We start from the raw sequence: 25,202 nt of genomic DNA, 5'->3' as shown, positions 1-25,202 counted from the left end.
AAATCCTTTCCAAGGAGCCGGTACACTAATGTGTGGAAGGCAGGGTGGAAGCTGAATTGTGATTCCTTGGGTGTCTATAGAGTTTGATATTAGGGATTAATCTCCAGTCCCTGGAGCTGGACCGGAGGTAGTTACATTGTTAAATTAATCTCTACCTGGGGGCTTCCCTGGTGGCTCAGATGGTAAAGTATCATCCTGCAATGTGGGAGACCCATGTTTGATCCCTGGATCCGGATGATCCCCTGGAGAAGGGAATGGCAACCCACTGCAGTATTCTTGCCTGGAGTATCCCATGGACAGAGGAACCTGGCGAGCTAGTCAATGGGGTTGCAAAGAGCTGGACACGACTGAGTGACTAACACACAGTCTCTACTTGGGAAACTTCAGCTCAGAGAGCTTCAGGTACCCGTGTCTGGTGAAGTCAGCCCAAGTGAAGCCCCTACAGACCTTTTGCAGTGCTGATACCAACAGTACATCAACCGTCAGACCGTGTTTGTGAAGCCCTGAGTGTGTCCAGACGCCGTGCTAACTGCTCTGGGTTTTTGCCAAGAAGATGGCAGTGGCTCCTAACTCCTGACCTCCACGAGTCGATAGTCCAGGAAATATGGTGGGTAGAAATGGCAGATCCAGGACTCTTCCTCTGATCTGTCCCACTCCCCAGTCACCTTCTGAGCCCCTCCACAGTAAGGTCTCCATTTCTTGCTCTGTCTCTAGTTTTAATACATTATTTAGCAACACGAATCATTCAAATCAACACAGAGCTGTTAAGTGTTGTGCATAATGAATACCAACCATAAATATTTGATCAGAGCTGCTGTCTTGTTGTTCACTGAGCTATTAACCTTCAGCTAATGGGCTTGGGCCAATTTACTCAGTCATTCATCCTCAGCAGCGAGCGTGCTTCTACTCACACCAGTCCGGTTACCTCTCCCGTGCAGCTGGGGTTGGCGCTAAGGGGAGCCCTAGCCGGGCGGGGCATGCCAGCTCAGTTTCACAGAAATAAAGCTGGTTTGGACATTTTGCTATTTGAGATATTTCTGCAGAAAGTGGCATCACTTCCATTCTACCTCATTTTGGTTTTTTCCTTTAATTTCCTGGGAGTTAGAAACTTTAGAACATGGAAGGCAGGTGCTTTCCATAAGCACAAATGTGTTTATGACTTTTAGCTGTAAAGTCACAAGTTCTCTGTCCCTCAGTTTTCCTCATATCTATGAAAGTGAAAAGTGAAGTTGCTCAGTCGTGTCCAACTCTTTGCGACCCCATGAACTATACAGTCCATGGAATTCTCCAGGCCACAATACTAGAGTGGGTAGCCTTTCCCTTCTCCAGGGGATCTTCCCAACCCAGGGATCGAACCCAGGTCTCCCGCATTGCATGAGAATTCTTTACCAGCTAAGCCACAAGGGAAGCCCGTGTCTATAAATATCTCCAACTCAAATGCTTATGAATTAATGTAGAAGGTAAGATAAAAATTTCCTTTCGCTATATTCTGTTTTCTTATCTCATGGAAAGCTTTCTCTTTCAAAGCTGTGTAAATGACTCCATCTAAATAATAATGATAACAGTAATAATAATAATAGAAAATATTGTTACTCATACAGGAAAAGTCAAAGTGTTAGTCCCTCAGTCATGTCTGATTCTTTGCAATCCCATGAACTGTAGCCCGCCAGGCTCCTCTGTCCATGGGATTCTCCAGGCAAGAATACTGGAATGGGTAGCCATTCCCTTCTCCTGGGGATTGAACCTGGATGTCCTGCACTGCAGGCAGATTCTTTACCATCTGAGCCAGCAGGGAAGCCCATACAGGGGGATTCTTTAAGAGGCCTGGACTCTTGAGGTCCCTTCTGGCTCAGATGTGCAGGGAGCAGATGACTGGAGTAGGGACAGAGGCAGTCATTCCCTGCCAGGGAGGGAAATGCCACTTACCACTTGCTCCCCCACAAATGTGGGCTTGTGCAGAACAGGGCAGATCACTGTTCTTTTCTGCGGGAAATGTCATCTGAGGATGCCTAGGTGTGGGTATCACTCTCGCCTGCTGACTCACCAGCCGAGGCGGGCATCAAAGCACTGCACACACTGCACCATTGTGCTTTTTGAAGTGGCGGAGAGTGACCAGGCCTGCTTTGTGGCTGAGCTGGACTTTCCTAAGGTCCGAGGCTGTGCCAAGCTCATAGCTCGGGAAGGAACCACGCTTTCCCAAGCCAGGCTGAACAGAGCTGGGGGAAGAGAGGGGTGCAGAAGCATTTCCATCATCTCTACAGGAGACAAGCACCCACGTATCTTGATGGCAGGGTCCTGTACAAGTGATCCACTCTCTAAAGTACCTGGGTAAGCTGAAAAAGCCAGAAATGCTCTTCTATTCCAATCCATCCAGAAAGCATGCCTTCCTCCTCAGCCAAGGTGGGAGCCCAGAGGAATGCTCACCCAGAACTGCCCTTCTTGTCAGGGCTCTGACATGAGTACTGTGTCCTGACTTCTAAACACAGCCTATACTTTCTGAGCTAACACAGCCGCATTTGGGGTGGTGGAAGGCATGGGTTCCACCTCTGAACTCTCCTCACCAGCAGGCCTGGCGGAGGCTCGGCCAGCAAAATGACATCTTCATGGTCAGCCTACGCCATGGGACAAATCGGGAGTCCTGGTCCCTGGGAAAATAGCCACACCTTATCTAAAGAGGTCAACCTCCTTGTTAGGAATACTGCCAATGCTGGTGATTCATCAGTGCACACCCCCAGGTTTAGAAAACTTTAAGTCTGGTTATAATAGTGTCTCTCACACTCCCTCAAGCACACTAACAGACACTAGCAGTGCCCCCACTCTTACACCACTCACAGAAGGGGAAACCAAAGTAAGTGGACTGCCCCCCCCCGCCTACTGCGTCTTCTCCATGGAAGTAGGTAACTAGCTGGCGCCAATCCTCCCAGTAGTCAAAGCCAGAGACCCCTGTGCCTTTGGTGGCCTAATCAGTTTCTGTCCTGACAGGTCCCCTTCTTAAGGGCTGCTCTGTGTTTAGAAAGTGTTGGCATTCAGCAGGAGGCCCTCCCGCCCCACACTGGAGAGCACAGATCTTCACCACCAGTGCCCCCCATCCCTGTGCTGGGGTCCTCAGTCACATTTCTCCAACCACCCCAAAAGTGCTCATCATGGGGCAACGAATTACATCAGGCTCAGCAGAAACCATTTTTATGGAAACAATTATAATTAACATCAATGAAGATTTATATGCACCAGGTACTGTGCTAACCGATTTATAGGTTTGAATGCATTCAATTCTCTCAACACGTTATGAGAAAGGCACTATTATTAGTTAGCAGTCCTTACTGATGAGGAAATGGGGGCTTAGACAAATTAAGCCCCTGCCCAAGGTCACTGAGGTGGTAAATCAAACAGCAGATGTTAACTACATACCATACTGCCTTCCCAACCACCTAGCACACTTGGCCACAGTATCAGGGAAACCGGGTGAGCAGGGCCAAGAATTCTGGCCATCTGCTTAGGTTATCCAACCCCGGGTCTGCACGACGTTCTCTGAGGTGGGTACTGACACGGATGACCTCCAGGTATTGTCTACTCTGTGTCAGGAAGAGCGATTTCACAGACTTCCTTGGTAAACCTGGTTCATTGTCTAATCAGTAACCTTAGGTCTTGTTTTAACAGAATGTTAACAGTGCACTATTGAGTGTTCTTTTCCATAAGACAAGACACAGAGAAGTGATCACCCGCTTCCCACAGTTGAAGACAATTAAAAAATAATTCCCTTTAGCCTTTTCTTCCCCAAATCAACACTGTTTACATGTTTCCCCAGACTTTCACAGCCCTTCCCTCCCTTAAATCACTACAGTTGCTGTTGCTATAAATGCAGTTGGGTGGGAAATTCTAGCTTCTCCACTCCATCATTATTTCTTTCTTATGAAGGCTGCAGAAGGGGTGAAGGGAACCATAATTCTGAGCTTGGTCCCTCTGTGACAGCCGCAGCAAACCAGGCTCTGGCCGCCAGCAGGGCTGCAGTACAGTAAGACGCTGTCGTGACACCACAAGACAGGTCTGTGCAAAGGGGGTGCAAGGGAAGGCAAGATGCAGCCACACGGATCTGGATCCATGGTGGGGCCTGGGCTTGAGCTTTGGGAAGGGGCCAGCCCAGCTCAGCTGGGGAGATTGTTCCTGTTACTTTTCAGGCTGTCCATTTCTGTTTTCTCAGCTAAAGTGGGCTTTTCATTTGAAGCAAATTCATTTTTTTCTCCCCCTAAAGGTCACCTGAAAAGCCTATCTTGAAAGGCCAGATCATGTCTCTGACACGTCAACTGTTATCAGCAGACGTCGTTTCTGGAAACCTAAATTCAAATCACCAGCCAGAAAAGAACCACCCTTTGATCCACAGCACAAGAACAGTAATAAATCCTCTTTATCGCCTGACCAGCAGGGCCTCTCTCTCCCTTCGTTTGTGACTGCCTTGGATAGCTGGCTGCCAATAACAACTTCCCTTTCTGAAAGGCACATCGTTTTCAGTGCGCGTGTGAATGTGCATACCTGGGGTATGTGGGAAAGGCCATTCTCTGCACCCAGAGGCAGGTGGAAATTTTGCAGGCAGCTCTGTACCAGTCAGCCTTACAGGTCCAAGGCCCCTCTGCAGGGGACACCAGCCCTGACGTGCCCTGGGACTACAGTTTGCTTTTTATATGGTAAAGAGATAAGAACGCAGGATGCTAGGCTCATAACCAGAAAGGAACAGCATGGAAAAGTAAGTACAAGAGCCCACAGTCCTCTTCCAAGCCCTGGCCAACAGAGGAGGGATATTCTGAGACCTGCCACCTCCCACCCCCACCTACATCCTGTTCCCTGAAGCTAAAGCCTTAAACTTCCAGGTAGGAGCGAAAGATGGCCCACAATTCCCAAAGATATGGGGTCAGAATCAGGGATGAAGCCAGCGGAAAGGAGATAACCAAACATGTAAAAGAAGAACTCTTCCACCGTACACACAACATATAAAGCAGCAGAAGGAAATTGTACGCAGGAGCAAAAAAAGAAAAAAAAGGCTCAATTTTTCACCTCATTGTAGCAAACACTGGAGAAAGAAATGGCAACCCACTCCAATGTTCTTGCCTGGAGAATCCCAGGGACAGGGGAGCCTGGTGGGCTGCCGTCTATGGGGTCGCAGAGTCAGACACCAGCAAAGTGACTTAGCAGCAGCAGCATGACAAACGTATTGATGGAAATTTTGGGCCCTGAAGCTCCCTGACCACCCAGAGCTGAGCGCTCTGCTGTGCTGAGAGACCTACCTTGTGTGCGGTTTCCGCAAACTGCTGGGCGCTGTTCTTCATGTCTTCCGTCTTCTCTTCTGCACGGCCTAACCGCTCCCCGCGCTCGTTCAAGGCCTGGCTCGCTTTCTGTACTGCGCTGGTCACGCTGTCAGCCGCTGAATGGAGGATGCTGTTTCCTGAAAGAGGACAGCAAAAGCATCAGAATCAAAGTCGGTTGACCTGCAATGACAGTATCCCTTCCAAGGGTGCTGCTAAGGCGCTTCAGTCGTGTCCAACTCTTTGCGACCCCAGGTGTAGCCTGCCAGGCTCCTCTGTCCATGGGATTCTCCAGGCAAGAATGCTGGCGTGGGTTGCCATGCTCTCCTCCAGGGTATCCTCCCGACCCAGGGATTGAACCCAAGTCTCTTCTGTCTCCTGCATTGGCAGGTGGGTTCTTTACCACTAGCGCCACCTGGGAAACAAGCGAGGTGGGTCAGACTCTGGAAAGGCTTGGAGGGTCTATGAAACGAGTTGGCTTTCCTTCTGACTCGGTCTGACTGACGCACTTGGAGGAAGAATACCCACTGCCTGCAGGACCTGGGCAAGTGCTGAAGGCTTCTCTGCACGCTGATGCTGACAGCACTCATTTCCATTCTATTCTGTCTGGTAGGGCTCAGAAGGATGGGGTCCATCTGGATTTAGGAACTGATGGAAATCCTAACAAGTTCAGAGAATGAGGCAAGTTCAGTGAGACATCTCTGGATTGTATGAGCATTTCCTCTTGATCTGGGTTTAAGTGAATCACCACAGGAAAACTGGGGGTCCAGAATGTCTCTAGATATGATGCTCTGTATTCCTTTCAACTCTTCCCTTCCATTTTGCCCCCTTCTCCCTAAGTGTACGGCTCCATGCAAGAAGCTGTGGATCAGGGTTCACAGGAGGTATGTCAGTTCCCAACCTTGAATCCCGAGCCATGGCCTGGTTGGTTGGTCCTCTTTGCCTCTAATCTCAAGTATATGAAATGTGGGGTCTCAGCACTGTGCAGAGCCAGCAGGTAGAAAACTGAGGGCAACCTGTACTAGAAGGGACTTAGCACTCCCAGACTCATGAGCAATGACACCGAGAAAGTTGAAAACATCACATTTCAGATGATTATGCATCCCTGACATCCCACGTACCAGGACTAGAAAAGAGAATTCAAGAGCGAAGAACTGGCAGATGCGTAACCCACTGAGACCGAGCAACTTGCAAAGTTACAACCAAAGGAGATTTATAGCTATATTTTGTCAACACTGAGTGGAAGATATTTAAATGGCATTTTATGTAATAGCTTTATGTCTTTGAATAAGTTTATTACATCATTTAACTTTGTATCTGGGATGGATACATTGAGCCACAGACAGCTTTTAATAGCAATGTAATTTCCATGGGTCTCAACTGCAAAGGCTTCCTAATTTCTCCTTTGTGGGAACAGCCTGTGGTTTGTGGAAAAGGCTCTCAGGCAAAGAAAGTGCCTGGCCCAGGGGAAGCACTTTGTAAATTGTTTTCCATTTTTCTTCTTTAGGGGTGGATTTCAAGGGTTTCCACCATGCACTAAGGGGAGGAGAATGGAGTTAACTTACTGCTACTCAGATGCATCACCCACTGCAGAAGCCAAGATACGTCAGCACAGATTAGTAGGGACCAGAAGAGATGTGGCTCTGGAGAAACTGATTAAATACTGAGTTGGAATGGAAGGCTGAGGTCTTCAGATTTAAGAGGAGAAATCTGGTTTTCCTTTGCTTTCATATCATGGTTAAGATTATAGCCCTGGGCTTCCCTGGTGGCTCAGTAAAGAATCTGCCTGCAAATGCATGAGACCTGGGTTTGATTCCTGGGTCGGGAAGATCCCCTGGAGAAGGGAATGGCAACCCACTCCAGTATTCTTGTCTGGAGAACTCCACGGACAGAGAAGCCTGGCGGGTTACAGTCCATGGGGTCACAAAGAGTCAGACAGAACTGAGTGACTAACACTTTCACTTTCACCACTGCTTAATAGCTGAATAGTATTTTGCAATCATAATGCATCTTTACGAATATTATCTCATTTGATTGTCACAAAAATTTTACTGAGAAGGCTGAGGCTAGGTGAGGTTCGGTGACTTCCATGAGATCAGATCACTAGGGAGGTGACATAACAAGCACTAGAACCTGGTTTCCCAATGACTCTTCCTTATTCTGTACCTTCCTCTTTGCAGGGATGGCATCAGTCACAGAAAACCATCACTATGGCAGAGCTGGGAGCAGACCAGCATAGACAGGTTTTGACAAGTTATTTCCCAAGGTAACACCTGACTGTTTCTGTCATAAAGATATTCCTTTTGGTAAATGAAGAGTTATCACCTAAGCTGCATCGCAAGCCAGGTGCTCCCTAGCAAGAACAGGCCAAAGAGATGGAATGGGAAGATGGGAGAAAGGACTGAAGATGCAGAAGGGTGGGGAAGGGAGCACAAGAAACGCTCCTTCCCTTCCTTCTGCATGCCCACAGCTCAGCAACTAGAAGCTAGAGAAAAGGTGGGGTGATGCATAGCTGGGAACAGCTGCATTAAACCAAACGGACTTTTAGAATTAGCTACCAAAAGTTTTTAGAATTAGCTACCACCAGGGCTTCCCTGGTGGCTCAGATAGTAAAGAATCTGCTTGTAATTCAGGAGACACAGGTTCAATCCCTGGGTCGGGAAAACCCCCTGGAGAAGGGAACGGCAGCCCACTCCAGTATTCTTGCCTGGAGAATTCCATGGACACAGGAGTCTGGCGGGCTGCAGTCCACGGGGTCGAAAAGAGTTGGACACGACTGAGGGAATAACACTAGGCGTCAAAAATCTAAGCGGGCATATAACCATACTGGATAGCTTTTCCCATCAAACTGACCCTCTTGATGCCCTCAAAGTTAGACTCTCCTTGAATGAATCTGCTCTGCAGAAGTCACAGTGCATTCCTGTCGTGACTTCCTTAATTTTGTACAAGATATCAGGTCAACACTGCACCCAGTTTTATATGATACTGTTTAACCAGCAGGTGTTAGGACTAAAAGAGAACCAAATGCTGTCTTCATTATTCAGTGGTGACATTGCCAACCACTATCAATAAATAAATCCACCTTCAGTTATTTTCAGCCACGAGGATTGATTTGAAAAATCTCATTACCCCAGCTGAAATGTCCTCTCCTGGCTTCAATTCTACCCGTATTTCAGGCTTGGTGAAGTCCCATCGCCTTTCTCTAGCTTCAAGTCAATTCCACTCTCAACTTCCTAAGAACTGTCTCTAACTCCTTAGGTGACTAGTCAAGTACAGTCAATTCTTCCACCTCATTTCTTCACCTGAAGATGCAGTGACTTCCCGGCTGGATTATCAGTTCCCTCAGGGCACCCTTTGACCCTGCTGATCATAGCCTAAATCTTGACTCTTCCTCCTCTAGGTTTCCTGAATCTTCAATCTTCCTCCTCCTGCTTTCTTACTCTCTCCTCTCTGAGGATTTGCAAATGCTATAACCCCAGGGTTCTGTCCTTGACCCTCTTCTCTTGCTCTTTCTGCAGACTCTTCCTGGGACAATTTTGCTCAGTTCACAGCTTCAGTGACCAAATTTCTGTGTTTTTTTTTTTCCCCCCTGGGTTGTGCTGCTGAGACTCCAGATCCATGTTTTCTGCTGAGACTCCAGATCCATGTTTTCGTACCAGGCAACTCCAGGTGAGTCACCAAAGTTGTCTTGAACTTAGTATGTCTACACCTGACCCCATTATCACACCTGCGTTCCCTTTGGGGTCCCCTGCTCAGTCAATAACCGCACTATTCTGTCCAGCATGCTCCTCAAATCAGAAATCTGGGCATCGAGTCTGGATTTCTCCCTTGCTTTTACCACACACACAGCTAAAGGTCATTTGCTGTCCAGCTTGCTACTCTCTGCCTCTTTTCTATCTTATTTATCTCTGTATATTGATCCAGTCCCTCTTGCCTTCGGAATTACCGCAACAGCCTTCTCTCCTTAGGTGTCCAAACACCTTTTCTGATCCATCTTCCACACATTTCTACTGAAAACTTTTAAAAAGGCAAATTTGTTACCATCTTCTCACTGATTCCAAGATAAAAATGAGACCTCTGCCCCTTCTGATCTCTTTCAGCTCATCTCTTAGAATCTCATTCATTTTTTCTCCTATCTAGCAATCTCCAATCCCATGCCTTGCCAAGTTACCTAGATTTTCACAGATGTATCATGTGTCTTTTACCTGTATGCTTTCGTGCTTACTGCTACCACTGCTTCTCATCTTAGCCTTCCCACTCACTTCTGTGTGTGTCAATACACTTCAGAGCTCTTTCCTAGGAAAGCTTGTCATGTCTTAGTTAGTTAGTTCAGTCACTCAGTCGTGTCCGACTCTGCGACCCCATGAATCACAGCACGCCAGGCCTCTCTGTCCATCACCAACTCCCGGAGTTCACTCAAACCCATGTCCATCGAGTCAGTGATGCCATGCAGCCATCTCATTCTCTGTCGTCCCCGTCTCCTCTCGCCCCCAATCCCTCCCAGCATCAGAGTGTTTTCCAGTGAGTCAACTCGTTGCATGAGGTGGCCAAAGTATTGCAGTTTCAGCTTTAGCATCAGTCCTTCCAATGAACACCCAGGATTGATCTCCTTTAGAATGGACTGGTTGGATCTCCTTGCAATCCAAGGGACTCTCAAGAGTCTTCTCCAAAACCACAGTTCAAAAGGATCAATTCTTTGGCGCTCAGCTTTCTTCATAGTCCAACTCTTACATCCATACATGACCACTGGAAAAATCATAGCCTTGACTAAACGGACCTTTGTTGGCAAAGTAATGTCTCTGCTCTTTAATATGCTATCTAGGTTGGTCATAACTTTCCTTCCAAGGAGTAAGTGTCTTTTAATTTCATGGCTGCAACCAGCATCTGCAGTGATTCTGTCATGTCTAGCCCACCCTAAATCATTGTTGCCCCCAAAATATACATTATAAGACTGTGTCTGTTTCAAATGGTGCATTTATATAATGCATGTAATTGCTGGGTATCTACTGTGAGCTCCTTGAAGCAGGGGCCTTTCTCACTTCTGTATTCACAGAATATAGGAGACACTAAAAAATGTTGGCTGACTTAAAGCAGGAAAAATATATCACCCTTCTAATGATTTCTCCATGGCTTAGCAGAAGGCCAACCTTCTGCTACATGATTGATGCTGTTACATGATCTAACTAGGTCCTAAAATCCTAAACGTGCCGAATGACTAAGGATTTAGTCTGTGCCTAATGCAGCCAACTATATCACCTAGAGGTGGTGTCAAGAGTTCAGTGAATTAAGTCAACCACAAAATGCCAAAAGGGGAATGCTTCTGTAAAGAGAGAGTTTATATTAAAAAATCTGCTGTTACCAGCTTTAAAATAAACAACTATAAGGTATAAAAATAGCAATAGCTTTGAAATCCAATGCAAAAGTAACAGTTGATTGAACACTTCCCATGTTCTATGCTCTTACTAAAATCTGTTCCTCACAACAACCCTACATGATGGCACATCATTGATCCCATTTTTATAGACGGGAGCACCAGTGAACACGGAGAGGGTGAGCAATGTGCTGAGGATCACACAGTAAGTGAAGAGCAGAGCTAGGTTTTGCACCCAGGAAGCCCAGCTCCAGAGCCCATTCTCTGACTTACTGGCTCTCCATGGGAATGTTCCTGTATCTGAGGTTAGTAATACAGTCTGCATTAACTGTATGGAATGGAGACTTCAGGGGAGCAGTTCCTAAAGCATTTCTTAAATCCACAATACAAAAGAAACATTATTACAAGCTAAAAAAAAACTTACTATAGAAAATTTAGGATACGTATTACTATAAAAAGGCAATAAAATCGTGTAATATCCAATTCCTTAGAGATAACCGCATTTACATTTATGGTATATTTTGTTCTGGTAATTTTTCTATATATATTTGTCTAAATCAGGCTTGAGACCACACAGTATGTTTAATACTCTAGCCTATTGTGGATACTTGCCCATGTCATAAAAAATACTTTGAAAATACTACTTGTAAAGGCTACCTAACACTGTTGTAATTTGTTCAACTGTTTCCCTTTTTGATAGTGAGTACATTTTGAACTGTGGTGCTGGAGAAGATTCTTGAGAGTCCCTTGTACTGCAAGGAGATCCAACCAGTCCATTCTAAAGGAGATCAATCCTGGGTGTTCATTGGAAGGACTGATGCTAAAGCTGAAACTGCAATACTTTGGCCACCTCATGCGACAAGTTGACTCACTGGAAAAGACTCTGATGCTGGGAAAGGTTGGGGGCGGGAGGAGACGGGGACGACAGAGAATGAGATGGCTGGATGGCATCACCGACTCTGTGGACATGAGTTTGAGTGAACTCTGGGAGTTGGTGATGGACAGGGAGGCCTGGCCTGCTGTGATTCATGGGGTCGCAGAGAGTCGGACACGACTGAGCGACTGAACTGAACTGAACATGTCCAAAAGTGCTCTTTCCTTCCTTCCTTCCATATTTATTCATGTTTCATATGCAAACTATTATATTTCAGCTTTGGTATACAGGGCAGTGTGCTCATCATCAAAAGTTTCCTCTCCCTTGCCACCATACAGATGACCCCCTTTATCCATTTCACCTTCCTCACTGGTAACCAACTCTGTTCTTTGTGTTTGTTTTCGTTTTGTTCATTTATTTTTTTTCCATTTTAAATATTCCACACAGGAGTGAAATCATATTGTATCTGTATTTCTCTGACTTATTTCACTTAGTATGACACCTTCAGGGTCCATCTGTGTTATCACAAATGGCAAGATTTCATTTTTTTATAGCTGAGTTCCACTGTCTACACCCACACACACCCCATGTCTTTTTTATCCATTTATTCACCATATCCTGGCTTTTATAAATAATTCTGCAATGAACATAGGCATGCATATATCTTTTTGAATTAGTGTTTTCATATTCTTCAGATAAGTAGCCAGAGATGGAATAGCTGGATCATACAGTGGTTTATTCTTAATTTTTTCAGAATTTTCCATATTGTTTTCCAGAGTGACTACACCAATTTACATACAACAACAATGCATAAAGGGCTCCTTTTCTCCACACCTCCAACATTTATTTCTCACCTCTTTGAAAATAACCAGTCTAATGGGCATGAGATATCTCACTGTGATTTTAATTTAAATTTTCCTAAATAACTAGTAGAATTAAGAAAAACAAGCCCATTTACCACTTACCATTGCAACAGAAAGAATAAAATACCTCAGAATAAGTTTAACAAAGGCAGTAAAAGATCTAGACATTGAAAACTGTAAGACCCTTTCGAAAGAAGCTGAAGACACAAAGACAAGGAAAGATACTCCATGCTCAGGGATTGGAAGAATTACACTGTTACAAAAGCCATTGCCTAGAGGAATTTACAGGTTAAATGCAATCCCAATGGCATTTTTTGCACAAACAGAACAAAAAAATTTCTAAAGTTTGTATGGAACCACAAAAGACCCCAGATGGTCAAAGAAATTCTAAAAACAAAGAACAAAGTTGGGGGTATCCCAGTCTCTGATTTAAAATTATACTGCAAAGCTATAGTTATTGAAACAGTATGGTATTGGTAGGAAAACAGACATACAGATCATTGGAAGGAAACTGAGAGCCCAGAAACAAATCCATACATATGTGAGCAACTTATTATACAGCAAAGAACATGCAACAGAGAAATGACAGTCTCTTTATATAAATGGTGCTGGGAAAACTAGACAGCCACATGCAAAAAACTGAAACTAAACCACTATATTATACCATAAACAAAAATCAACTCAAAATGGATTAAAGACTTGAATGTAAGACCTGAAACATAAAACACCTAGAAGAAAACATAGTATGTTCTTTAACATCAGTCTTAGCAATATCTTTTTGGATATGTCTCCTCAGGCAAAGGAAACAAAAGCAAAATTAAATGGGACTACATCAACCAAAAAGCTTCTGCACAGCAAAGAAAAAAAAAAAAACACCCACAAGGATAATTTACTGAATGGAAAAGATGTTTGCAAATCATATATCTGATAAGGGGTTAATACAGAAAATATGTAAAGAACTCATACAACTTGATAATGGTCAAAAACAAACATTCTGATTTAAAAATGGGCAGAAGCTGTGAATAGACATTTTTCCAAAGAAGACATACAGATGGCCAGCAGGCACATGAAAAGATGTTCAGTATCACTAATTATTTGGAAAGTTTTATTTTTTAACATAAGGCTATAGTTACTTTCTTGCATTTACATACACACACACAACCTTTGTCCATATCTGATAATTCCTAGAGATTAAACTGCTGGTTTAAAGGACATACATGTTTTTTGAGGATCTTGTTGCATGCTGAAAATTGCTTCCCTGAAACACTCATTCTGGGCTGAAAACTATTCATTTGAGTGCATGCACTGTTATGTTGACAAATTGGCAGAACGCCTTTCAGGGAGTGACTTATATTCTCTGATCTTAAGTTTCCTCATCTACAACATCTACCTCATGTGGCAGTTGGGGAAATGAAGATGTATACAAAGTACCTGCAGGTGCTCAATGGATGTTTGTCCCTCTACCTCCACAAGACCACATCTGCTCCCTAGAACTTTGGAAAAACTGCACAATTCCACCCATTTGTTTGCATGTCTCCTTCTCTGTTATCTTGGGGCTAAGTGTCTTGAATCTCCTGGGAGATCTTTGTATACTTGCAGTGTGCAGCTAAGCGTGCTGATCAGAGCAAGTTGAACACATGCTCATGAAATCAAGGTGTGCACTGAAAAGAAGGATGCTTAACTCAAAAGTTGGGGCCCATGATATTGTGCTGAGTTAAATCTGGAAATAAAATAGTCTCCTGAGGCAGACAGAACAGTAATTCTCTCTAAATAGGCAGGAAGCATATTAATACCCAAATTTATGCAAGCAGTCTGAGAGAAGGCTGTCAACCTCTGCAAATAATGTCAACTACTGTTTGAATTATACTCTCTGAGAATAGAGCATAGACCAGTCTTCACTGATGTTGCATTCACATCAGGTCCACTCAATACGTGCTTTAAAAAAATATTATGCTGGCATCTTTTATGTTAAGTGACTGAGAAGACCTTACTCAGAAAGCAACTTGAGATGAAGTGCTAACATTGTATTCAGTTACTGTTTGAACACAATTAAAAGAAACATATGTATAGGAAAATGAGGGAAAAAAGAATATGGTATATTGAAAAGCAACAACAGAAGAGAAAGGAGAGGAGGAGTTTTTTTTTTTTTTTTTTTTAAAGCAACGGAGACCACACCAACAACTATAATTTCTTTATATCATCTGAGACTTGAGGTTGTGTCTTGGTAATCAAGACTCTTAATTCTACAGCTAGTAAAAGAGGCAATTTAAGGAGAATTTTCATCAGCTACTTCCTACATCAAATACATATGTAGATATTTGAAATATAAAATGCTCATCCTATTTGGAGAAAGCAGGAAAATCATCTCAAAAATAAATGACTGATAAACCTATGGCAATCTAAACTCAGGGTTGAGGAAACATGGTCATCCCAGGACACTCTTTTAAGACTGAAATCTGATAATAGTTTTGCATGGACTACTTGTATTCTATAATCAATCTAACCACTGAAGAATAACTGTACAATAAAGCCCCATTTATCCAAGCTAACTGAAAGGAGAACTAATTGTGAAAAAAAAATGGATTTGGGTTTTAATAAGATAAACTCAAAATACTGGCAGGGAGATCAAGTATATGAAACTGTTAATAGGCCAGAAACATTAATAACCTTCATATTGTATTATCAAAGTATCCAATAATAATTTATTCCTTGAGTAAACAGTCCTTCTATTCTATTCTTGTCTACAGTATTAATTTTTTTTAACCAAAATATTTTTAAGGTTCACTCAAGTCTGGTCCAGTATTAGTGACATTCAAATTAATTTTTTTAGATACCAATCTATAGGATTCATCAGATGCTTTTTCTTTCCTTTTTCTACTTTCAATCTTCATTGCTCAGCATCTCTACCACGAGAACTCTATCTTTTACCATATAAACAAAAGACAAGAGAAGTCATATGGAAGCTTGGTGCCCAGATGGCAGGGTTCCTTCTCAGTGCTAAAGTTGCTCTGAACCATGTACATACCATTCTACTTCCTGAGATGAGTAGGAACCTCAATTTCCATAATTCAGTGGTATTTCCAAGGAGGTCTGGCTGACTGTGACTTGTATTAAACATTTTATAAATGAACAGCAATTTAAATAATAATGATATTAACATCTGCAGAGTGATTAAATGCAAAGTCCTACCTAGTAAAACAAGTTGGTTCTTAATTCACAGACTCCATTAATTACCTGAGAGCTTGGGTAAATTACCAAGTTCCCAAGTTCTTTCTACAGTACACTGACTAATCAGTATTAATCACGTAGCTGCATCTCATGTTGAACAGCCTCTAGGATCCCCCTCTGAGATGGAGATTCCTCCAAACTGTTAAATTTCATTCATACTTGTGTGGTATTAGTGACTCATCAGATAAATCTTATTACAAATCCAGGTTATGATCCATCATAGCAACTTTCCAAAAGGAACAGTTGTTAACCCATGCTGGACACTGAGGCAGTGTGAACATCAGCCAGTTGCAGAAACTGCTACAATTCACTGAATGGTTATGTACTGTGTGCATGTACAAGAACTATATTTTTACCCTACTTTACAATTAAGTACTCATGAAGGGGAGATAGCTTGCTCAAGATAACCCAGATCTTGACCTCAAAGCTCATTTGTAAAAATCATTTTTAAAAATAAAAACTGTACATATTTAAGGAGTACAACATGATGATTTGACATACACACAGTGAAATGAAAACTGCAGTGAAGTTAATTAACATAGACATCTCACATAGGTACCATTTTTTCCTTTTTTATTTTTGTTGTGGTGAGAACACCTGAAATCACTCTTCCAGCGAACTTTCAGGATCCATCTAAGTCCTCATACTATGCATTAGATCTCTAGACTTATTCATCTTACATAACTTCAACTTTGTACCTTTGGACCAACACTGTCCCCCACCTCCCTGCCTGTGGAAGCAAGATGCAGAAAGGAAAAAACATGCATGATCTCACTCATATATGGACTCTAAAAAAGTTGAATACATAGAAGCTGAGGGTTGACCTCAAAGCTCTGAAAACACAGTGTGCAGTGAATGACTTTATGAAATGCTGATCTGGTTCCTTTATTGCAGAACTTTGGAAAACTTTTAATATGCTAATATAAATTGTTAATCAAAAGGAGGTAGCGGTGGCAGCCGGAAAGATCTGCTAGCAGAATTCCCCAGCATATTTACTTACAGGTTCCTTTTGCATAGTTTGTCTTAGTAGGGTGGATTTCTACAGAATCTGTTTTGGGAAATGCTGCAACAAAGTATACTGATTCCTAAGTTAAAGGAGGAAAAAATAAATAAATCCAGGCTGTCTTCATCAATTTAGCGATAGTTGGACAAGTCATATAATTACATTGAAAAGGCTTGGTTTATAGAGGCAGCAGAACAGATATAGCATGCTGAGTGGCAGTTCCGGAATTATCTTTTGTCTTAAGTTGGTGGCTAATTTCAGGGACCATGAAACTTGTTTGTTTCCTGCAGCTGGATGACAAAGAAAAATGGACTCAGCACTCAGGAATATTTTGTAAACCCATAAACTCAAAAGTCTACTTGAAGGAGACCTTGGAGTTATCTACTGCTGGCACTACCAAAGGGAGAAGAATGGACCATTCTATTGGGCGATTCTCTTCTGCTGGCAATGTTAAAGTAGTTTAGTGGAACCTCAGCTTGTTCCCAGGTCACAGGCACGCACTAACGACTTAGGAGAAAGCCCAGTGGCCCCTCCGGGTCCTACAAAAGGTATGAGTTCATACCCTTCTTTCAATTCACTGTCCCAATGTTTTCAACAGCTAGAGTTAAATATTAAGGATTTTATTCATGTCCTTTAAACACTTAAAACTCAGGATATGTAAAGAAATTCACCAGTCCTTCAGCATTTGTTTAAACTTGGTCCTTAAGAACATGTTCTTCCAACAGTTACAGGGCATCATAAGAATGATTTCAAGGACATTTCTTTTGGTTCTCTTTCCTTCTCAGAAGGGTGGGTGAAGTACAGCTTCAAAGAGGGAACTCTTATTCTGAAGTTAACCACCTAAAATGGCTCTAAATTTGGTAAAATTGATTTTGTTCTCTGTCTTTGGTATGTATGGCAATAAACCAAGTATGATCTGCAGCTCTCAGCTTCTATTACAGTTGGAAGTGAGTACCTTTTACTTTAAAAACCATAATTTCAAGTCCTGATACAGGGCTGGAAAAGGTCAGTTTTCATTCCAATCCCAAAGAAAGGCAATGCCAAAGAATGCTCAAACTACTGCACAATTGCACTCATCTCACATGCTAGTAAAGTAATGCTTAAAATTCTCCAAGCCAGGCTTCAGCAATATGTGAACTATGAACTTCCAGATGTTCAGCTGGTTTTAGAAAAGGCAGAGGAACCAGAGATCAAATTGCCAATATCCGCTGGATCATGGAAAAAGCAAGAGAGTTAAAAAAAAAACACATCTATTTCTGCTTTATTGACTATGCCAAAGCCTTTGACTGTGTGGATCACAACAAACTGTGGAAAATTCTGAAAGAGATGGGAATACCAGACCACCTGACCTGCCTCTTGAGAAACCTGTATACAGGTCAGGAAGCAACAGTTAGAACTGGACATGGAACAACAGACTGGTTCCAAATAGGAAAAGGAGTACATCAAGGCTGTATATTGTCACCCTGCTTATTTAACTTATATGCAGAGTACATCATGAGAAATGCTGGGTGGAGGAAGCACAAGCTTGAATCAAGATTGCCAGGAGAAATATCAATAACCTCAGACATGCAGATGACACCACCCTTATGGCAGAAAGTGAAGAAGAACTAAAGAGCCTCTTGATGAAAGTGAAAGAGGAGAGTGAAAAAGTTGGCTTAAAAGTCAACATTCAGAAAACAAAGATCATGGCATCTGGTCCCATCACTTCATGGCAAATAGATGGGGAAACAGTGGAAACAGTGTCAGACTTCATTTTTCTGGGCTCCAAAATCACTGCAGATGGCGATTGCAGCCATGAAATTAAAAGACGCTTGCTCCTTGGAAGGAAAGTTATGGCCAACCGAGACAACATATTAAAAAGCAGAGACATTACTTTGTCAACAAAGGTCCGTCTAGTCAAGGCTATGGTTTTTCCAGCGGTCATGTACAGATGTGAGAGATGGATTATAAATAAAGTGGAGTGCCGAAGAATTGATGCTTTTGAACTGTGGTTTTGGAGAAGACTCTTCAGAGTCCCTTGGACTGCAAGGAGATCCAACTGGTCCATCCTAAAGGAGATCAGTCCTGGGTGTTCATTGGAAGGACTGATGTTGAAGCTGAAACGCCAATACTTTGGCCACCTGATGCGAAGAGCTGACTCATTTGAAAAGACCGTGGTGCTGGGAAAGATTGAGGGTAGGAGGAGAAGGGGACGACAGAGGATGAGATGGTTGGATGGCATCACCCACTCGATGAACATGGGTTTGGGTGAACTCCGGGAGTCTGGTGATGGCGTGTTGTGGTTCATGGGGTCGCAAAGAATCTGACACGCCTGAGCAACTGAACTGAACTGATAGATACTATTTGAAAACTGTCTACAATATTGCTGACCAAAACAAATTCTGCTCAACATGGGCAGTCTGGTGCTTGCTATCTGTGTGGCCTTGAATAAATACCACACCTTCTCTTTCCTCACCTGCCATGGGGGCTGGTCTAGGACCTACCTCAAAAGATCGTTGTGAAGAATAAATGAGATTGTACAGGTGCGACACTTGGAACAGTGTTGGGCACAGAGCTGACACTCAACTTTAGCCATTACTAAGGAAGGAAACTTCGGTCATCTGGCAGTAAAGAGTCTCTCCATTGAGCTTTCTGTTTCAGCTCATCTTTCCATCTCTACCCTCACTCACCATGAACAGGGCTGAAGGAAGAGAAGACTCCCACTGTGACCTCTCCTACTCCCAGATACTTTGCATTTTTAGTAAAGTGGCCTTCCCCTTACTCCTACTCTCCTAACACCATCTCTTAAATTCACCAGTGACTTATCAAGTCTATTGCCTATTTTGTTTCCTCCACTTGGCCACAGGACCACCAGTGGGCTGACTGAAAAACTTCTCTTTCCCTGGGCTTCTATAACATTGTTTCTTGATCTCTACTCTTCCCTCCACCATCACTTTGATTCTCCCTATCAGTTTCATTCTCTTTTTGGTTAGAGCTATAAAGTCAGAGAGGTCTGGGTTTGAGGCTGTCTCTGCCACGTACTAGCACTGTGACCTCAGGTCAGTTATTTAATCTCTACGAGCCTGTGTCTTTCTCATAAGCACAATAGCTGTAAAAACAGTATACCTCTTTTTCATAGAGCTTGCTTTGAGAATTAAATAAAATATATACTGACAGTGCTGGTAGCGCAGTATGAACTTAACATACATTTAAGTATTAGAAGTATCTGATTCATTCAGCAGATTTATCGTAGAATAAACATGGGCCAGACACAGTCTGTACTTGTCTGCTTTCCAAAACTTAGGTTAATATTAGTGGCTAATTAGTCCATTCTTTCTCTCTTCACTCTCCACCTGACATTCTCCTCCTCCTGAATTCACTGTTAATAGCCCTTCTGTCCATCTAGCATCCTACACTCAGTTCACCTTTAACTCTAACTCTCCACAATACCCTGCACTGAAGTTTCTATGCCATCCAGAGCACTTGTCTCAGCTCTCTATTCCTAGTCCCCAGCAGGTCATACGAGGCCATCCCAGGGGCCTGGGTGGTTTTCCTGCCACTGGTCTTGCGGCTCTCTAAAGAACAGCATGCTCTTCTTTCCATACAGCTAACCTGATTATGCTCCTTTCATTATCTCAGTCCTTTGTTGGCACACATAACACAACACAATCAACTAAAGTGTTTCTTCCTGATCTACTGCCACACAACTTACCTGCCATCCCCAACAGACTCCAGCCTCTATCGACTGCCTAATGTTTCTTCACAAATTTTAGAAAAATCATTAAAATTTCATCAGTCTCTTACTACAGGTAGAGTACATAACAAAACATTTTGGGAAAAATTGATGTGAATGACAAAGGAACACTGTCCAGGTCCATGCCTAAGGGGGTCCAAACATCGACAGTAGCATTTTTTCCACCCCCAACACTGATACTTAATGCAAGCTGAGCATTTAGATTTTGGTGGCTAGAGCTCTTTTCTGCTAGAAGAAGGCAAAGTCCTTTGGAAAGTAGTGGACTCCGTGCCTGGGGGCAAGGAAAACACAGACAGATCTGAAATATCTTATTGCCAGACAACAAGGATACCTTCAGTGATGGTAGGGATAGTGCGAAAAGAAAAGAGAAGCCAGTTGAAAGCAGGTCCTACCAGACAAGTTGTGATATCAATTGTGATATTAGAACATCAATAGCAGTAAAAGTTATAAGAGGACAATAATTACAATAGTTTTATATAACTTTGTGGAAGCCATAACTGGTTAATGCTGAGTTAATATTAAATGTACAAAAGTGAAGTTGAAATCTGAAAAATGAATATAATTGGATATTATTTTATTGATATTATTAAGTAAGGATTATTATAATACTTGTATATTTTATTTCTTCTATGTATTTATATATAAAAGTCTAATCTGTCTTTATCTGTGCCAGTAGCAGTAGGTAAATATAGGAAACTATGAGTCAGCCAAAGGAATTAGAAACTGTTCCAGAGAGGGCTGATGGGTGTCAATGGGCAATGCATTCACCTCTTTAGAAACCTGGCTATCTGTTCAGAACAGATCACACGGGCTAGGAGCAGAAAGCGGTGGATAACTTGATAAATTATAATAAGATAGTAATGCGGCATCTGTTTGTTTCTATTAATGCTCATACACCAGATAAATGTATAATAATGACATGGTGGAGGATTATGTAATGCTGGCCAAGCAAAGGACATATGGATCTGGGAGAAAACCCATCATTGACTAGATGGATTTTACAGTGCTTCTGATGTGAAACATTAAGTTCAGTTATAAAAAGGGGCCTGGTGAGATCTCCCGGGATTAAGTGTGAATCAATTTGAGGAAAGAAATCAGGATGTGCCCCCTCCAAAAACCAGCTGTTTGGTAACCCAACTCTTCTAGACTCAGGAAACAGGAAAATAAGCACTTCCGTTACATTTGAGAGATCTAATGAAGACATATATTAAACTCGTGGTGTTGCTGGTTCATAACAGGCTTAAATAAAATATTCTTTTAAGTATTGTTATTTGTGCAAAGGTCTTATCTGTTTGAAGTATCTAAAGTATTCAAAATAATCAGGCCCATTAAATTCTGATAAACAATGTGTAAAAGCTTAAGAAAATCTGATTTTCCGAGTTTTGTTTAGTAGGAATATTTACTAAATTAAGCATGAAACAAAGTGAAAATAAATATTTTCTCTCCATGCACAAAATTCCACCAGTCTTTAAAGAATATAATCAATATGTTAAATATACCATCTCTCTCTTGCCTCTGAGTCTTTGTACACTCTGGTCATTACTCAAACCATGATGCCCTTTCTTTCTTTGACCACCTAGTAATGTACACTCATCAGATGTCACCCCATCTTTTCCAAATTTCCCTGCCACTTTATTATTGAAATTTTTTTATCATCTTTTATTTGCCACAGGCACAGTAGCAGGCTGGGAACACAATGCTAGAAAAAACAGACAAGCTCTCCCAACACACACCCATGTCGGGTGAGGAGTTCATCTAGAAACAAGAGGCAAATTATGTACAGCTTAAAACAGTATATGTGTAGGTGTGTATATATTATGTACACACACACACAATTTTAAAATTTCCAGGCAGTTAATAAACAATGTGCTGTGATAGTGAATTCAAGAGAAGGGGAAATGACTTAGAATCGGTTAGGAAGACCTGTTGGAAGGGCTAATGTTTAAGCTGTGATGTGATAATCCGGGACAACTCCATGTGCAAAGGCTGAAAAGGGGAAGGAAATGTATGTGAGCCATGAACAAAAAGATTGGTGTGGCTATAAAAAGGGAAACATGGTTTGGGATAAACCTAGGGACAGAAGCAGGAATGGATTATGTAGGAGTTTACTGATCCTGTAATGAGACGGTTATTAAGTGGAACTAGTAGCCACTGAAGGATTTAAAATGGGGGTAACCTGGACTAAGAACGTTTCAAAAATTCTTGCTGGGAACAGGAGCAAGAGAAAAAACAGAATGAATAGGAAGCTATTGTGGTGACTCAAGTAAGAGGCAATGGTGGCCTGACCTAGAATGATGTCAGTGGAGATGAGAGCCATGGACAAATTTTAGACATATACTGAGGGACTGCACATGGGAAGTGAGGGAAAAGGAATAACAGGGAGTGAACCCCAGGTTTCTGACTTCAGCAAGCGGGTATATAGTTGTACAAGTTACAAGACAGAAAAAGCTATTGGAAAGGCAAATTCCCTTGGAGGGTGAGCAGATATGAGAATCAGGTATTTCATTTCGGATACTGTGATGCTTAAGTTGTCTTTGAAATATTCAAGGGAAGTCAGTAAGCAAAAAGATATTCCTACGTGAAGCTCTGCAGAGGAGTAGGGGATGGAGATAAACTTTCTGAGTCAGGAGCACAGAAAGAGAATGGGAATGGGTAAACTTCCCTAGAAAGCAACGCTAGAGAGAGAAGGGAAGGGGTCCCCAAATCACACCTTTAACAATTTTAACATTTAGAGTAAGGTGAAGGTAAAAAAGTGCCTGTAAAGCACACGGAAAAGAAACAGCCTGAGAGCCAGGAGAAAAACTGAGGTGAGTTTGGCACCGTGGAATCTAAGCCAGGACAGCACATCAAAAAGGCACTACACTATACCAAGATAATTCAATGGGGGAAAGAATAGTCTTCAATTAGATGTACTGGGGCAACCGGACATCTACATGCAAAAGAACGACGCTGGACCTTAACTCACACCAGATACAAATTTAACTCAAAATGGATCAAAGACCTTAACATAAGAGCTAAACCACGAAACTCAGAGAATGCCCAGGCACACATCTTCCTCACCTTAGATTAGGCAATGGTTTCTTAGACATGGCACCAAAAGCATAAGCCACAGAAGAAGAATAAACTGGATTTCACAGACTTAATGATTGTGCTCCCTCTTCCCAGCTTTCCTAGCACTTTACTCATGTTTCCATTACTATATTTAACACATTATAATTATCAGTTTAAGTGTCTATTTAGCCAGTTAGACTGCAAATGTCTTACATTTCTTGACTTTCTCCTCTTTGTATATTTGGTGACAAGGAGAGCAGCAGACTATACATCCCATGCATTGTATGGCTGGTACTACCATATGCAAATAAACATATTTTACAAATATGAAATAAGGATACAAAGGGTGGAAAATATAGAGAAACCTCACCAAGGAGAAAGAACATATCAAGGCTAAGATACCACCAGGGGTATCTTATATGGACAATTTATACAGTCCAAAGGACTGAGGAACTGTGAAGAAAACTTCCAATTACTAAAAGCTCTTCCATCTGACAGTCAGTCCTTAAGCTGGCAGTGTGACGAGAATCAAACAATGCACCATGGGAAAACTCTTATCTTGAGCAGGAGAAATAAGACAGATGAACTTCCACAGACAAAGATAACCTTGCTGCTAAATTTCAGGTGAAATATGCTGAACATAACAAAAATCTTCTATTACCGTCACAGGGGTTACTTTAGTACTGAATTAGGTCATTATTGCTATAGTTAAATCCTATTATTTAGGAGATAAGAGAATCAAGTCAACCTGCAGCCTTGACCTATTTCCTTTTATGTTACTGGCATCTGAAAATTTCAAAGTTTGGGTCTATTATGCTTCAGACATGGTCACAGAGGGCACAGAATTCAGCAGACAGCTCACTGAACTTCAGCTTCTCTTTCTGACTCTGCCCTGTACTGGCACCCTTATGAACTTGAGAGTCATTTAATTTCTTGTTTTAATATAGTGAATGCAAAACCAGAATCCCACTGCACAGACAAATTGGAAATATGGCAGTGAGTGGGCATATGACATATGCTGACATATGTCAGGTACAATTTTTCTCTAGGCTGACAGTTGTACCATCTCTCTGGTATCATACTTAATTTTGAAACGGATAAAAATTCCAATGGGTTTCATGACTATTCAGTTATCCTCTAGTCTTAATGTATTTTGTTTGATTACTACTGAATTCCTGTGACACATTTTACTTCCTAAGAAGAGTGCCCTGAAAACTGCTGCCAACTGGTCATTAAAATCCACTACAATTATCATCGGCTGAATCAAATTACTCCCAATTTCATAGAGGAGTTAATATATACTGTATCATTTTAAACACAAATATTTTCAATCCATATTAACAAGATACAAACTGAAAGAATGTTCAACCAACTGCAAGACCTGGATACACCCATTATGAAAGTTACCAATGCAACCCATTTCCATTTGTACTCTTATTAGGAACCAAGACTTCCTAAGTACCTGCTATGTGCCAGATTTGTGCCAAATGGTTTATATCCATTATTCTATAGACCTTAGTGGCTACCCTTTAAGATAGATATTCTTATACCCCTCTTAAAACTGTTGAAACACAGAAATTCACCTAAGATTATACTGCCAGAATCTTGATTCAAATTCAAGTCTGGATGACTCTTAATATTACTGTTTTTTGCTATCAGAGGAGTTTCCGAAGTTTCTTATGGGTACACCTTATGAGATGAAATCATTTCTTCCTTTTTTAATTTACTCTTTATTTACTTTAAAACATTTTTATTAGAGTATAGTTGATTTACAATGTTAACTTT

The 25,202-nt window shown here is 42.0% G+C and overlaps 1 protein-coding gene across 2 annotated transcripts in view; it reads right to left on the bottom strand.

Moving 5' to 3' along the window:
* The window catches only part of STXBP6 (syntaxin binding protein 6), a 283,426-nt gene that overhangs the window by 3,790 nt on the left and 254,434 nt on the right, over positions 1 to 25,202 (bottom strand). For both annotated transcript variants that reach the window (XM_055418182.2, XM_088829511.1), the window contains one exon: positions 5,277 to 5,434. In XM_055418182.2, the coding sequence (XP_055274157.1) occupies positions 5,277 to 5,434 (158 nt within the window). The remainder of the gene's footprint in view (positions 1 to 5,276; positions 5,435 to 25,202) is intronic.

Source organism: Moschus berezovskii, chromosome 21 (assembly GCF_049115385.1).
Source record: "Moschus berezovskii isolate FMDL1 chromosome 21, NW_MosBer_1.0, whole genome shotgun sequence".
NCBI classification, from domain to species: Eukaryota; Metazoa; Chordata; class Mammalia; order Artiodactyla; family Moschidae; genus Moschus; species Moschus berezovskii.
Note: the sequence above shows the minus strand (reverse complement) of the source record. Positions and strands in the feature narration are given on the sequence as shown.